This window comes from Aquarana catesbeiana, linkage group LG01 (genome assembly GCF_042186555.1).
Source record: "Aquarana catesbeiana isolate 2022-GZ linkage group LG01, ASM4218655v1, whole genome shotgun sequence".
NCBI lineage: Eukaryota > Metazoa > Chordata > Amphibia > Anura > Ranidae > Aquarana > Aquarana catesbeiana.
Window position 1 is genome coordinate 366,960,921 of NC_133324.1, and position 15,054 is coordinate 366,975,974.

The 15,054-nt window shown below is 43.3% G+C and overlaps 1 protein-coding gene across 1 annotated transcript in view; it reads left to right on the forward strand.

Annotated features, from left to right (window-relative positions):
* Positions 1-15,054, forward strand: part of HSD17B3 (hydroxysteroid 17-beta dehydrogenase 3) — a 163,716-nt gene that overhangs the window by 136,287 nt on the left and 12,375 nt on the right. The window contains exons 9-10 of the mRNA XM_073627425.1: positions 1,313-1,378; positions 12,396-12,545. Of these exons, the coding sequence (XP_073483526.1) occupies positions 1,313-1,378; positions 12,396-12,545 (216 nt within the window). The remainder of the gene's footprint in view (positions 1-1,312; positions 1,379-12,395; positions 12,546-15,054) is intronic.

The window sequence follows — 15,054 nt, forward strand, 5'->3', positions numbered from 1 at the left end:
GATAACTACCCCAAACACACCTCCAAGCCGACCACTGCCTTGCTAAAGAACCAGAGGGTAAAGGTGATGGACTGGCCAAGCATGTCTCCAGACCTAAACCCTATTAAGTATCTGTATAGCATCCTTAAACGGAAGGTGGAGGAGTACAAGGTCTCTAACATCCACCAGCTCCGTGATGTCGTCATGGAGGAGTGGAAGAGGACTCCAGTGGCAACCTGTGAAGCTCTGGTGAACTCCATGCCCAAGAGGAATATGGCAGTGCTGGAAAATAATGGTGGCCACACAAAATATTGACACAAATGAGCGTGATTTGGACATTTTCACGTAGGGGTGTACTCACTTTTGTTGCCAGCGGTTTTGATATTAATGGCTGTGTGTTGAGTTATTTTGAGGGGACAGCAAATTGACACTGCTATACAAGCAGTACACTCACTAATTTACATTGTAGCAAAGTGTCATTTCTTCAGTGTTGTCACATGAGAAGGTATAATAAAATATTTACAAAAATATGAGGGGTGTACTCACTTTTGTGAGATACTGTAGTTTCCCAAAATGTTATTTATAAAAACAGCGTGCTTTTACTCACATTAAAAAAACTGTAAACAACGCATGCAATCCATGAGCGGTGAGCTCGTACTCCTACGTCACTTCGAAAGATAGACTGGAAGTGACGTAGGAGTACGAGCTCAAGCCGCAAAAGAATCAGAGCACCTAGTTGTAGCTGCACATTTGGCTTAGCATTGTATGCACTGGGACCTTTTTCACTATTATCAGCTACCAATATTGGCACTTTATTTGTGGACATTTTAGAAGTAATGAATATTCATTTGTCTGCTTGTTTTAACTTATGAGCATCTATTTTATGTGCACCATTATGTAATTTATTGTATAGTATTACACTATTTATTCTTCTTATATCACTCATTCTATGTTCATATAAATTTATTATATTTTTTGACACTTGATAGCACAACATCATCACTATTATTTATATCAATCTGTACATATTTCTCTTTTTGGAGTATCGTACTCAATTCCCTTAACCCTATCCTAGTTACTCCAAATATAAAAAGAACAAAGAGAACACTCCTAGACTTGTTATTGAGCTAAAGAGTGACTGGAGCAATCTACTGGGAAAATAATTTGGTCAATTAGCAGCCACCCCTTTGGGTGTAGCGCTACATAAAATGTATGTCCCCCTGAAACTCCTTGGCTACTAATACTTATGTTTGTATATACTAAAAATAGTATTAAATGAATCAGTCATGCTTATAACTATTTCACAGCATCTAACTTTTTATTCCCTCAACAGGCATTTTTAACAACATTTTCCAAAGCTCTACAAGCTGAGTATAAATCCAAAGGAATCATTATACAGGTACCCAAATTTTGTACAATCTTATTATAAAGTAAAATATTATTAAAGCGGAGTTCCACCCAAAAGTGGAAGCTCTGCTTATCAACCACCTTCCCCCCTTTGGTTCCACATTTGGCACCTTTTGGGGGGGGAGGGGTAACGGGTATCTGTTTGACAGGTACCCATCCCCACTTCTGAGAGATCTCGCCATGACGCCACGGCCCCCCCTCCTCCTTCTCCCCACTGCCGGGCCATTCAAAAAATGCAGCGCGCTTCGCACAGGCGCAGTAGGGAAATGGCTGTGGACCCGAAAGGCTTCACTGCTGGGTTCCCTTACTACGAATGGCGCCGGCAGCACCCGAGAGCCGATGCCAACATCGTTGGATTCCAGTACAGGAAAGTGTCCTCCTCTTTAAAGAAACCCCCTGCTTAGTATTATACAGTTTTTATTTATGTAAAACTGATAACCTATATATTCTGTGGTTCTGTGAGTCTGCTGAGCTCCCCTATGCATTTCTCTGAATCAACAAGACTAATTTGTAAACCATTAAATGATAGCAAAAGTGTGCTAACTTCATGAACAGGCTTAATACGGATGGGTGTGTCACTGCAGTACCAGAGAGTGCAGAAGTTTGCATTTTTGCAGTTGCAGTGAGTGGGGGGGAGGTTTCAGGCAAGGTGGTGAGAAAAGGAGATTAAAGCACAGTGGTTATAAGAGGAGGGAAGTCAGGCTCAGTGGTGTAGCTAGCACATCTGGCAACCGGGGCTGGTCAGTCGTCGTTCCCCCCCCCCCCCCAAGAAAAATGGTATGTGGCAATATAGCAGTGCCACGCCAAAACTACATCAATGGTGGGAGAGGTTTAAAGGGCCATATGCTTTAATGTGTCACAAGCGAGTATGTAGCATACAGTACAAACCTCAGTATACTCATTTAATAAAACTGTTCTATTGCAGGTCCTTTACTACACACAGATAACCTTAAAGTGATATTAAAGTCTTGTTTTTTGTTTCTACATAATAAACATGTTATACTTACCTGCTCTGTGTAATGGTTTTGCACAGAGCAGCTTGGATCCTGCTCTTTTTGGGTCCCTTGCCGGGAACCCCTGGCCCCTCCATCTTTCTGAGTGACTTCACAGCAAGCAGCTTGCTGTGAGGACACCCAAGCAGGCACGCTCCCGAGCTACAGCTCTGTGTGTCTTTATACACACGGAGCCATGGCTCGACTCCGTTCCCTCTGTCTTCTGATTGGCTCACTGGCTCTTATTGACAGCAGTGTGAGCCAATGGCTCCCATTGCTTCCAAAAGCCAATCAGGAGTGCGAGTCGTCGGACAGCCAAGGCTCACGTGGACATCCCTGGTTCAAGAGGGGGCTTGGGTAAGTATTACAAAACTGGTGCAGTCAAAATCTGGAACAGCTGTACATGGAAACCAATCAGCTTCTATCTTCAGCTTTAAAAATGAAAGCATGCACAGCTGCGCCAATTTAAATTTTGACATTCGACTATGTCCATGCAACTCCTAATTGACATTGACTGAACTGCCTGCACAGGGATGCACAGAACACCGTGCATCCCCACGCAGTACAAGGCCATCACACTGGGCATGGACGCATATGCTCCATGTGAATGAGGCCTAATTGTCATGTGGGCCACACAGCAGCAAAGTATGGGAATTGTTATGTATTATGCCCTGTACACACGATAGGATTTTCCGACAACAAAATCCATGGGATTTTTTCCGACGGATGTTGGCTCAAACTTGACTTGCATACACACGGTCACACAAAGTTGGTCGGAAATTCCGAACGTTAAGAACACGGTGACGTACAACACGTACGATGAGCCGAGAAAAATGAAATTTAATAGCCAGTGCTGCTCTTCTGCTTGATTCTGAGCATGCGTGGAACTTTGTGCGTCGGAATTGTGTACACACAATCGGAGTTTCCGACAACGGATTTTGTTGCCGGAAAATTTTATAGCAAGCTCTCAAACTTTGTGTGTCGGAAATTCCTATGAAAAATGTGTGATGGAGCCTACACACGGTTGGAATTTCCGACAACAAGGTCCTATCACACATTTTCCATCTGAAAATCCTATCGTATGTACAGGGCATTAGGGTGTTATACTGCATCCAGTAAGGGGAAGCATTGTAAATATATTAAAATTTATTTTGAATGAAGGTAAGCAGCCTCATATGCAAGTGCTTCCTCTTGTGCAGTAATAAAAGTTAAGTTCTGTTTGCCTAGAAGTCTCCTGTGCAGTGCTTCATCTTGTACTCCACACACTAGCCTGTCCCTTAGCAAGGATTCTAAACTGGCACCTAAATTGCAATTTTCAGATAGCTTTCACAGTTCTGCAATATAGGCTGCAATGCTCACACCCAGTTGTTGGTTTTGTCTTTTGTAATGGAAACGCCTCACTGTTTCAGATGCAGTGGGTGAAAAATGATTTTTTAACAGGGCCAGTATTTCCTTATATGGTCAGTCCTTTGGTTTAGCAGGGGATATCAGTGAGCGGACAATATCAAGAGTCTTAGATCCAATAATACAGCTCTTTTCTGCATAGCATCGGTCACCTTATTAGCTTCTAGGAAAAACTCTAACCTGTCAGCATACGAGTCCCATGAGGATGGATTAGACACATCAAATTCCTCCATGTGTCCCAGAGAAGCCAAGCTGGAGATATTTATAGAGTCTCTAAAACACAAGTTACGATTCTTCACTCAAGCTGATTTCATGTGTTTCTTCAGTGTGCAATCACTGAAATCCCATCCTCATCCCCAGTTTTGTGTATTTAAAATGAATTTGAGCCATAGACATGGACAGGCACTTCTTTACTTAAAGCAGAGGTCCCACCCCCAAAAAAACTTAAAGAAACTACACAACTGCAGCTGCTGGCTTTTATTAATAGGACACTTACCTGTCCTGGAGTCCAGCAATGTCGACACCGCAGCTGTTTCCATCAGCTGTCGAATGCTGTTGCCGTCATTACGGGTAAGGGTACCCGGCAATGTAGCCTTTTGGCTTCCCTCCGGGAACCCTACTGTACATGCGCGAGGCATGCTCCTCTCTCCTACTGGCCCGGCGACAGGGGAAGGAGGAGGGAGCCCCAGCCGTGACATCAATAGCCACGGCTGAGGCTCCCGGAAGTGGAAAAGGATACCTGTCAAAGACAGGTATCCTGTCCCCCCATCCCCGAAAGGTTCCAATTGTGGCACCGGAGGGGAGGAGGAATCAGATGAGTGGAAGTTCCACTTTTGGGTGGAACTCCGCTTTAATCCAACACAGACATACAGGAACCATAGATGCTAAAAATACATAGCTATACCAGAACAAAATGCAGAGAACATATTTACAATGCTTCCCCCCACTGGATGGAGAGCAGTATAACACACTAATACATAACAGGAATTTTATTTATCAATCATACTTACCTAGGTAGATGCTGCATCTGTCCCCCGCTGGCTTTAAGGCTGAGAACCGAGTAATCAAAAACCGCTGATCACTCAGTTCTCATGGCTTCCTGAGCAGAAAGCTGGTGGCTGCCAGTTTCTGGCTCTGCTCTGCCCCCCCGCCCCCCCCCCCCCGGTGCTCACTGAAACACTGGGCTGTGGAGAGGCGGCTCACTGAGAGGCTGAGCTGGTAGTCAGCCCAGGCATGTGAGCGGATCCCAACCATATGGTTTGTGATCTTTTCCCAGCCCAGGGCCTCCTCTGTACTCCCCTCCTAGTCCAGGGCCTCCTGTGTACCCCCCACTCCAGCACCTCCTCTGCACCCCCCCCACTCCAAGGCCTCCTCTGCATCCCCAAGTCCAGGGTCTTCTCTGCTTCCCCCCAGGTCAGGGCCTCCTCTGCACAACCTATCAGCCCAGGGCCTCCAGTGCACCCTCCAGTCCAGGGCCTCCTCCGTACCCCCCTTCAGCCCAGGGCCTTCATTGCATCTCCCAGTCCAGGGCCTCCTCTGCACCCCTCTAGCCCAGGGCCTTCTCCACACCCCCCCAGTCCAGGGGCCTCTTTGCAGCCTCCCCTTCTCTGAGATGCCTCACACAGAAAAGACAAAGGCTGTTTGGGCACTGGGCAGCACCAGGTGCCTCTGCTCTAGGGCATCACTGCCACCAGTTTGGTTGTCAGTTCGGTTGTTCGCTTGTCCAAGTGTAATGGACAAGCAGCGCCCACTGCATAGTTTGCCAAATACCGGAGAATCAAATAGGAGGGAGACCACACAGGCGCACTAGCGCTGAACCACTCTGCTCCTCCTGCCCTGCCCTTCTATAGAAAAGCATTAACAACATAGCAACAGTATCTGAAGCGTCACTCTGGAATGCCTTCCTATAGCGTGAGAAGGAGGAGCAGAGTGATTCACTGGTATTTGGCAAACTATGCAGTAGTCCATTACACTTGATCGGGAGGCAGTGACACCCTTAAAGGGTTCCCACTTAGTTCCCAGTGCGAGTGGGGGTGGCACCCCTGACGGCGCCCCCCTATTTGCATCACCCGGGGCAGGCGCCCCTCTGCCCTCCCCTAGTTTCGGCCCTGGTGAGGCTCTATGGTGAATGGTGACTCCACAAGGAGCTGTCAGCTGTAACTCCAGATTTAGTCCTCCTGGTCAGCAGCAGAGGTCTGGTGGTGTTGGTGGTGGCAAGTTAGTGATATAAGCTGCCAGGCCAGACATTACAATGTCTGTGTAAGCCACGGCAGAGGCTGGGAGTTAGGGAGGTGGTGTGAGCTGAATGGAAAATAAATTAGAAGGTTTATAGGAAGTCAGGCTCACCTACTGCAGGGACGACTCTGAATGTGCTTCCTGCTGGGTATGGCTGTTGTGGCCTACAAATAAATGTCAATACTATTGCGCATGTGTAAGAGTGACACATATTATTACCTTCCTACTGCTACTGTGCATGCACTAGTTATTGGCACCATTTAGGTTTTCGCAAAGACTCTATACTACTCATAGTGTAGATCTAGCACATAGTGACAGGGCTGCAAAATCTCTTCTAATGCCGCATACACACGGCCGGACTTCCCGACAGAAAAAGGCAGATGGGGGCTTTCGGTCGGACATTCCGACCTTGTGTATGCCCCATCGGACTTTTTATGTTGGCATTTCCGATGGATTCAAATATAGAACATGTTCTAAATCTTTCCGCCGGAAATGCCGATGGAGTTTAGCCCGTTCGCAAGTCATAACGCGGCATAACCCGCAGCGATCTTCTCAGATACCAGCACTCAACACATGTCACTTGCTATACTGAATCAAATATGTTATAAATGGGGAAAGGGGTAAAGAAACATTAAGAACATGCAGATTGAATGTTTCCTTATCCCTTAAAGCAGAACAAAACTGTATATGAGCACCACAAATTGAAAATGCTATTTAATTCATTTTTATTATTCAAAGCAAACTTACCCATACATCCATGTCTCCAATTTTTATTTTGTTGAGAAATCATTTTGAAAAACACCTTAAAGCATTTCTAGCTATGGCCATCTTGAGTAGAGTTAGGAGAAGCAGGTAGCAGTTACTTCTTGGAATCTATCAGCCCTTAGCTCAGGCATGCAGGCAGGAGGGTATGCTTAGCTGAGAAAGTGTAAACTTTTATACCAGGGAGGGTATTGGGAGGAGGGGGGTCAAACTTAACTTTTATAGGAAAAGTCAGAATTTTCACATAACTGGATATCCTGATTGTTTTGAATGATTGAAGTAACTTGTTCATATTCATTTTTATCTCATGCTTAGTTTTAATTGTTCAAGTTTGTGGCAAGTTTAGTTAAAGAGGAGCTGCAGTCTCTGATCGAAAATGTAAATAAAAACACATTCTAGCCTCTCCATTTTGTCTACTGTCTGATATGTGTAAGCAATGTTTACTTGTCTAAATTGAGAAGGAGCTTCTCCTCACAAATTTTTAATGGTGGCCATTGCTTGTGTGGGCATCTGAAGCAGGTGGCCTAATGCTTCTTTGTTTTTATGCAGCTGGCTACCCAGCATGCACCTCCTATTCTTGCGCCTGCACAGTGAAGATACTGTGCGGAGCACGTAACGCGGTGACAGAAGCAAGGAATGCCTGTTGACTCCTGGGATTGTTGACTCCTGGGATTGACTCTGATATCCCAGGACTCGGAGTCAACAGGACATTATTAATGATGTAGATTGCCATGGTAAAGTTGACTGGAAGTGGCGGCAATTTTAAAATAAAAAAGGTACTTTTAAAAAAATAAACACAGGGCAATATCTAAACAGTGACTATCAAGGTATCAGCAATTATTAAATGGGACAAACTTGTTAAAGAGGACAAAGTTTCACTTTACCAGAGTCTTGACTCAGTTTAACTGTAATTTCTCTGAAACACTTTTATACCTATTTGGACTTATTTAACACAGCAGGGAAAGGAGTAGTAATAATGTGCAGAATACATTCAACCTCAGTAAAGATTTTTACCTTTTATCAGTTTCATATAACCACAGCAAGATAGGATTGTTCCTGGTTGCTTGCTGTGCTTTTCAGTAGTTTGTGGATAGGATGATTTGTTAAAAAAATAGAATTATTGTAAAATGAATTAAAGGCATTTTCTATACAGCTTCAGGTTTATTAAGATCATTCATCCAGCAAAAGAATAATTGGAAGAATTGACAAAGAAGACCAGCATTGCAGGAACTAAAGAGATGGATGGGTCAGACACTAGAGTGAAGGGTAGATTGAATTTTTGCCAGTCTGTTTGTTGGTATGCCACAGAGGGTAGTGTTACTATAATCAAGCTGGGATATGTTGAAGGGAGTCATTGGAATTTTAGTAGTATCATGTATGAGCAAAAGATACAGGTGATATACACATTATATGAACAAAAGAATGCGGACAATCCTTCAAATTTGTGGGCTCAGGTGCACAATGCCAGGTTCATGAAGACATGGTTTAATGAGTGTGGTGTGGAGGAACTCAAGTGATCTGCAACGAGCCATGACCTTAACCCTATTGAAGCCTTTTGGAATAAATTAAAAAGCCAAATATGAGCCAGGTTTTCTCGTTTAACATCATCTTGACTTCACAAATACTCTTTCACCTGAATGGGCACAGATGCCCACAGACACATTCCAAAGTCTTGTGGAAATTCTTCTCGGAAGAGTGGAGGCTGCTCAAACCAAAAGCAGGACCAACTCCATATTAGATCATTTTTGTAATGGGATCCCCATCAATCTCATGTGGGTGTGATGGTTAGGTGTCCACAAGATGAAGTTGACATGGGGTGATTAGTGGGTGTGTCAAATGAAAGAGGAAAATCATTTATTATCTCTAAGTAATGAATTTGGAGCACTCAGTGTATTGGGGTATTTTGAAAAGTAATTGTTTAATTCCACTAAGAAGAGTAAAGCCTATTTTTTTTCTTTCAACCCCGCGTGTTGAACAAAAAAAAACTGTCAGCTTCGGTCAGAGCCACTGTACTTATCATGTGAGGTTAGTTCAACAATCTCCCCTGCTGAGCTATTTTGTTCTGACAAGGGGACGACCCCCTCGCCAGAAAAGCCCGATGAGTGCTGTCTGCCATTGGCTGTGAGCTCTACACGGGAGTCGGTTGGCTGCTGGTTTTCCAGCATGCACGTCCGACAGAAGCTGGCCAAACAGACAGACCGACATACACACGGGCGAAATGTCGGACGTTTTTTTTTCTTTAACCACCTGTTGTCTCCTGACATTCAGCTCATGTGTACGGGGCTTAAGATGGAAGAGAAAACACAAGATGCATTTTAACCACATAAACTTTAAAGAAGTCAGGGGATATCAAGGCCTCACACACATGGATGATTACATGCTGAAAAGTCCACTAGTGTAAAATTCCAATAGCTTTCCTGTACCCCTGTAGTGCCTATAGCCGGCAATACAAATGAAGGGCTATCTATGGCCACACACTTGTCAATGTCAATGTTACTGAACGTTTACCCGTGCATGCACGTACAAGCCATAGGCAGAGCTTTCATATGTCATTGTGAGCTGCCAGCCTAAACCCAGAAGTGGCGCTGGACTCAGGCTATCACACCTTAGTAGTGGATCACAACCCTCCATAACAAGTAAGTGGTGGGAAAAAATAACAGGGGGGGTGAAGTTCCTCTTTAACAGATGCAAAACAATGACATCATGGAAGCCATTGCTTAAAGACAATAAGACATAGGAGGCAGTTTAGTTGGAGGAAAAAAAATCTTGCTCTCGGGCATAGAAACTTTTTGTGGTTTACAATGAAAGCTATCATTAATTTACACATTTAAAGCAAAACTCCAGCCAAAAATACCAACATACAAATGTATAGCCCATTACAAAATAAAATAACAAAATCATCTTTTGCTTCAATATTCAGCTTCAATCCAGAGATTTCTTCAACAGTATTTGTTTACATTAGTTGTCTGAGGGCCAGCATCAGTCATCCCACTTTCTCTGAGCCCAGATCTTCCTAGACCCTCCCCAGCCTGTTACTTGACTGTGAAAGGAGAAGCAGCACAGTGATGAGCTCATTTCTACCACTCTGCTTTCTCTTGGCATGTTTCTTGTCAGCAAATGAACTTATTGGATCCTTGTGCTGTGTCCTCCTCTCGCACTGCTGTACAGGGACTGCTAAAGATTTATACTAGTTTACATTCAGGTACTTACACTGCTTACATTAAGAAAAAAAAAAAAAATAAATAATTAGTGATGAGCCAAACTGCCCTGGGTTCAGGTCAAGCATGTTTTGTCAAACTTCAGAAAATTTTGGATGTTGAACCAGAATCCTATTGAAATCAATGGCAGCTGAATCTGTCAAATAAAAATGCCTATTTTCTGGGGTAATAGGCAAGGTGATGTCAAAAGTAGCTTGAAGGGTGGGAAATGCCCTGGAGAACATGTACCAATGCAAAAAAAAAACTTTTTAAGTTGCAGGCAAATTACATCTCCCTCCTGTTTCTTTTTGTTAAAGAAAGAACAGCACACAGACTCCAAAAGTCCCTCAAAATACATAGCAAACCCCTAAGCATCTTTCATGTAATGTGGGGTAATTTTGGAGGGATCTGTGTGATTTTTTTCTATTTGCCAGCCATTTAAACTGTCATTTCTTTTCTTTGTAAATGTCACTTTTGCTATCAGATATGTAAGGTCCCCCAAGAAAATTGATCAGGGTTTTAAAAAGGCCCCCCTAAAAAAATCTATACCAGACCTTTAATCCAAGCATGCAGTCTAACTGGCCAGGACAGGGGAAGCACGAGCGTACACCCCCTCCTGAACCATACCTGGCCACATGCCCTCAACAAGAGGGGGACCTCCCCTGGCAAAGCACCTTGTCCCCATGTTGATGAGGCCCGTGCCTGGTGGTTGTGAGGTTCTGTGGAATCTTGAAGCCCCCTGTGAAACAAAGAAAGCTGCTCCAGGTGAGTAAGTCTCCAGTTAATCCCCACACACACTAGTCGGCTCGCATGCTGTGTCATAAATATCTTGGTAATGACTAAGCGCTAACATTCAATGCGTCTACTTCCTTGTCCCCTGCTCCATCTGTTAACCACCTGTCACATGAGCTTCAATAAAGAGGATTTTTGGAAGTGCAGCTGTCCGAAATTATTTGCTTTATGGAATCTTGAAGCTCCCTTTACTAATACGGGGTCCCCAGATATCCCCCTACGTCAATGTGTACGTGGTACAAAGTACCCCCTACTTATTTACAAAAAAGTCACCTAGAAATAAAGACACCCAAAAGTTTGACAAGTCCTTTATTAAAAAAATAAAAATCTAAAGGTGTCCCAAAAATTCCCACATTGTAAATCCATTGTCAATGACGATGCTTGCCTCCATCAACTGCTGAAAAAAAAAAAAAAGACAACCTGCCACACACGACTGGTACATTGTGTGGACTGACAGCTCCCAGACCTGTTATCAGCTATATAAAGTAATAAGTGGGGATAGAGGTAACATCATTGCCCAAATATGGCCATGGCCATGTTATTGCTAAAATATGGCAACGTGGCCATATTTAGGCAATGCATTAATGCTCCATTTCCAACCACTTGCTTACGTGACTGAGGATTCTTAGCCTTGCAAGTGATTGCGCTGGGTGATGTCAATGATTGGTAAGAACGTAGTGGGTGCAAGCAGCCGCTGCTTCCTTAGCAACCATTCACAGCTGGGATAGCAGTGACATGTGACTTGTATGTAAAAACTGCATACTTGTGCACAAAGCAAAACAAATAAACTTGTGATTAAAGTCACAAACACAAAAAGAAGATATCCCATCCTATGTATATTCTTTCAAATTAAAATGTGTTGCGCTAAACATTAGCAAACATTATACGTGTTCACAGTACATGAAGGGGTTTAAACATATAATGATACCTAAATTGTGAGATAACAAATAACAGGTGAAAAAAAATTCCATATAAAGAGTCCCAGGGTGTAATGACAAGTGGAAAATAGTTTTTTCCTGTTATCGTAAAGTACGACCACCAGACACCATCACCCAAAGTGATAATGTGATACATGCTTACCAGCTTTCCATGACCACCCTTATTCAAGAGTGGTCACAAGCCCTTGTTTAATCTCCTTGGTAAACAAGGTAATCTTCCAAACAGCCGCAATGTAAACCGGGGACACTGTCAGTTCGATACTCATAACCCGATTCTCAGATTCTCAGCATAGTGGTTCATGTAAAGCAAGAGGAAAAAAATCTCCCCATAGTGTAAATGTCAAGTAAAATGCTTTATTGTATAAAGAAATACAGTCCAGCAATCACCTGCTGTGAGACATCGGGTCGCCGCTATACCGCTTCATGAATTTGAAATCTCCGCGGCTTTCTCTCCTCTTCTCCAGCACTGACAGGATGGGTTAGGCGGGGCGGGTCCTGATTGGTCTGCGCCGTTCTTGTGGGGGTGTGACCAATTAGAATGCCTCCTATACATACCTTTACGAGGTTTGGACGAAAACCGCGGCAGCCATTGTTCAATCCAAATGAATTACTACATTAAGTTGTTTTTTTATATCTGCCTTAAGCTCAGCTTTAACCTCATTTAAACTTTATTTGCTTTTGTTTTTCAGGCAGTTACGCCATATGGTGTTTCAACGCCGATGACAAAAAACACATCAACAAATATCATAACAAAATCTTCAATGGACTTTGTAAAGGAATCACTGAATCATGTTACCCAAGGAAGTGAGACATATGGCTGCCTTGCACATGCTACTTTGGTAAGGAATTCAAAACAGAACTCCAGGCAGGCCAAAAAAAATATTCTTAAGCTCTAATTCCTCCACAGTTAAACAAGTGGAATTGTTTTCTAAGATGTTCCTAATTGCTTTTTTTTATTATGGGTTTTGCCTTTCCATTGATGTCTTGATTTTTGTGGGATTCATGCCTTACTGGAGAAGGGGGGGAGAGTCTGACTGCATTATTTCTATGTTTTCAGAAGCTATGTAGATGCCTTTTTGGGGTCGAGAGTGTTTTTTAGTAATATACAGAAAAGTTCTGTCAGTCACAATGCCAGAGTGTGAATGGGGAGGTATAAAGACCTGCAAAGTAGCTACTAAAACTAAACAGTATTTGCAGAGCTTACATGATGACCACAGTTACTGTGCTGAAGAACAACCAGTGGGAAGTTAGATGACTGCCCACGTAGTGCAAAAGAGACAAGGAGAAGTTTCCTGTTTTCACAAAAGAAGCAGAGAAAGTGATCCATTGCAATTGATGTCCACGTATACTCCAAGATCATTGTAAATAGGCCCAAACAGTTTACCCCTACCATTATAAATCTTGATCAGTGGCGACCCCAGGTCTGGCTCCATTTTCTTTAGTATCTTTCAGCTTACTGCAATGTTGTTGATCCTGCTATCATATTGTATGCTCTCCTTACATATAAAGTAGAGAAATGACTGATCTCTCCAAGGTCAATTCAGACACTAGGTTATTGCACACGGTCTATAGATACTATAAAGGGGTTGGTTATATCTTTGAAATGACTGGCACTAATCTGGTCGTTATTACGTTGTATATAGAAGTGCCACTGTTCTCCCATGCCTTGCAATCATATAATGCTTGCTGAGATGTTGCCTGATATACGATGTTACACAACCCTGTACATATCTTCTCTGCATCCTGTATATCTGCTTGTGCGACTAAAAACATAAATGCAGGGTTGGAAGTCTACATGTTTGTACAATGTGATGGCATACCTCCTCTTTTTTTCGTTATTTTTCTTTTTCCTTTTAGATGTTTGGTTGTAAACATGCAAAAACTTCAATAAAAATGATTGGAAAAAATAAATCTTGATCAGGATGGATTTACATCTGGTTGGTAGGCTAGGATAATTAATTAAAGATCATATCCCTCATTGAATACATACAGAAGAAATGTAATTCTGCCTGCATTATTTTTCTTGGTGCTGAAAAGTCACTTGACGGACGGACGGACGGGGGGTAATCTTTCCTAGAAGAAATCATGCTACAGACAGGCCTTGATCCCAACTTGCTTTATAAAAGTGTAACTTTATATTGTAACCCTTCAGTTAGAGTTTGTCCCAATAGTATGCTATCTGATACCTTTGATATTAAAAATGGAAAGTGGAACGGGTGCCCCCTACCCCCTTTCCTGTATATATTAGTGGCGGAGCATCTATCCACAGCCATATACAGTGGATCAGTGGTGGCTGGTGCTAACTTTTTGGGGGGGCGGCAAACAAACCACATGACCCCCCCGTTTTGTCGATCCATACCCCCCTATTGCTCGGTCGCTTGCCCAATAAACTCCCCCTCGTTGCCCGGTAGCTTCCTCCCTGCTTCTGCTTCTGGCCACTTCTCTTCTCTGCCAATCAAGTCTTCAGACTCGCTTCCTGATTGGCCGGGAGGAGAAGCAGGAAGACAATAGCGAATATTAATTCGCTATTGTCACAAAAGTGAGTGGGCTCGGGGTGCAGTGCTTTGCCAAGAGCCGACCCTTTTTGAAGCCAATTAAAGTCTCAAGCTCTAATCATGTGCTTAAAAAAAAAATTTGAAATCCATGCGTCTGGTGTCCTGTATGTAGATTAGGGGCCGGGCGCATGGATTAGGGGGCGGCGCCCCTGCGAATATTGACTGGTATTTGGAACTGTTTATAATTCCCTCTACCTTGACTAAGGCCTCTGTTCCAGCTGAAGAAAAGCAGCCCCAAAGCATGATGCTGCCACCATCATGCTTAACTGTGAGTATGGTGTTCTTTTGGTGATGTGCAGTGTTGTTTTTGCGCCAAACCTTTCTTTTGGAATTACGGCCAAAAAGTTCAACCTTGGTTTCATCAGACCAAAACACATTTTCCCACATGCTTTTGGGAGACTTCAGATGTGTTTTTGCAAAATTTATCCGGGCTTGGATGTTTCTCTTCATAAGAAAAGGCTTCCGTCTTGCCTCTCTACCCCATAACACAGACATGTGAAGAATACAGACATTGTTGTCACATGTACCACACGGAAAGTACTTGCCAGATATTCCTGCAGCTCCTTTATTGTTGCTGTAGGCCTCTTGGGAGCCTTCCTGATCTGTTTTCTCCTTGTCTTTTCATCAATTTTGGAGGGACGTCTAGTTCTTGGTAATGTCACTGTTGTGCCATATTTTCTCCACTTAATGATGACTGTCTTCACTGTGTTCCATGGTACATCTAATGTCTTGAAAATTCTTTTGTACCCTTCCCCTGGCTGATACCTTTTATTAATGAGATCCCTCTGATGCT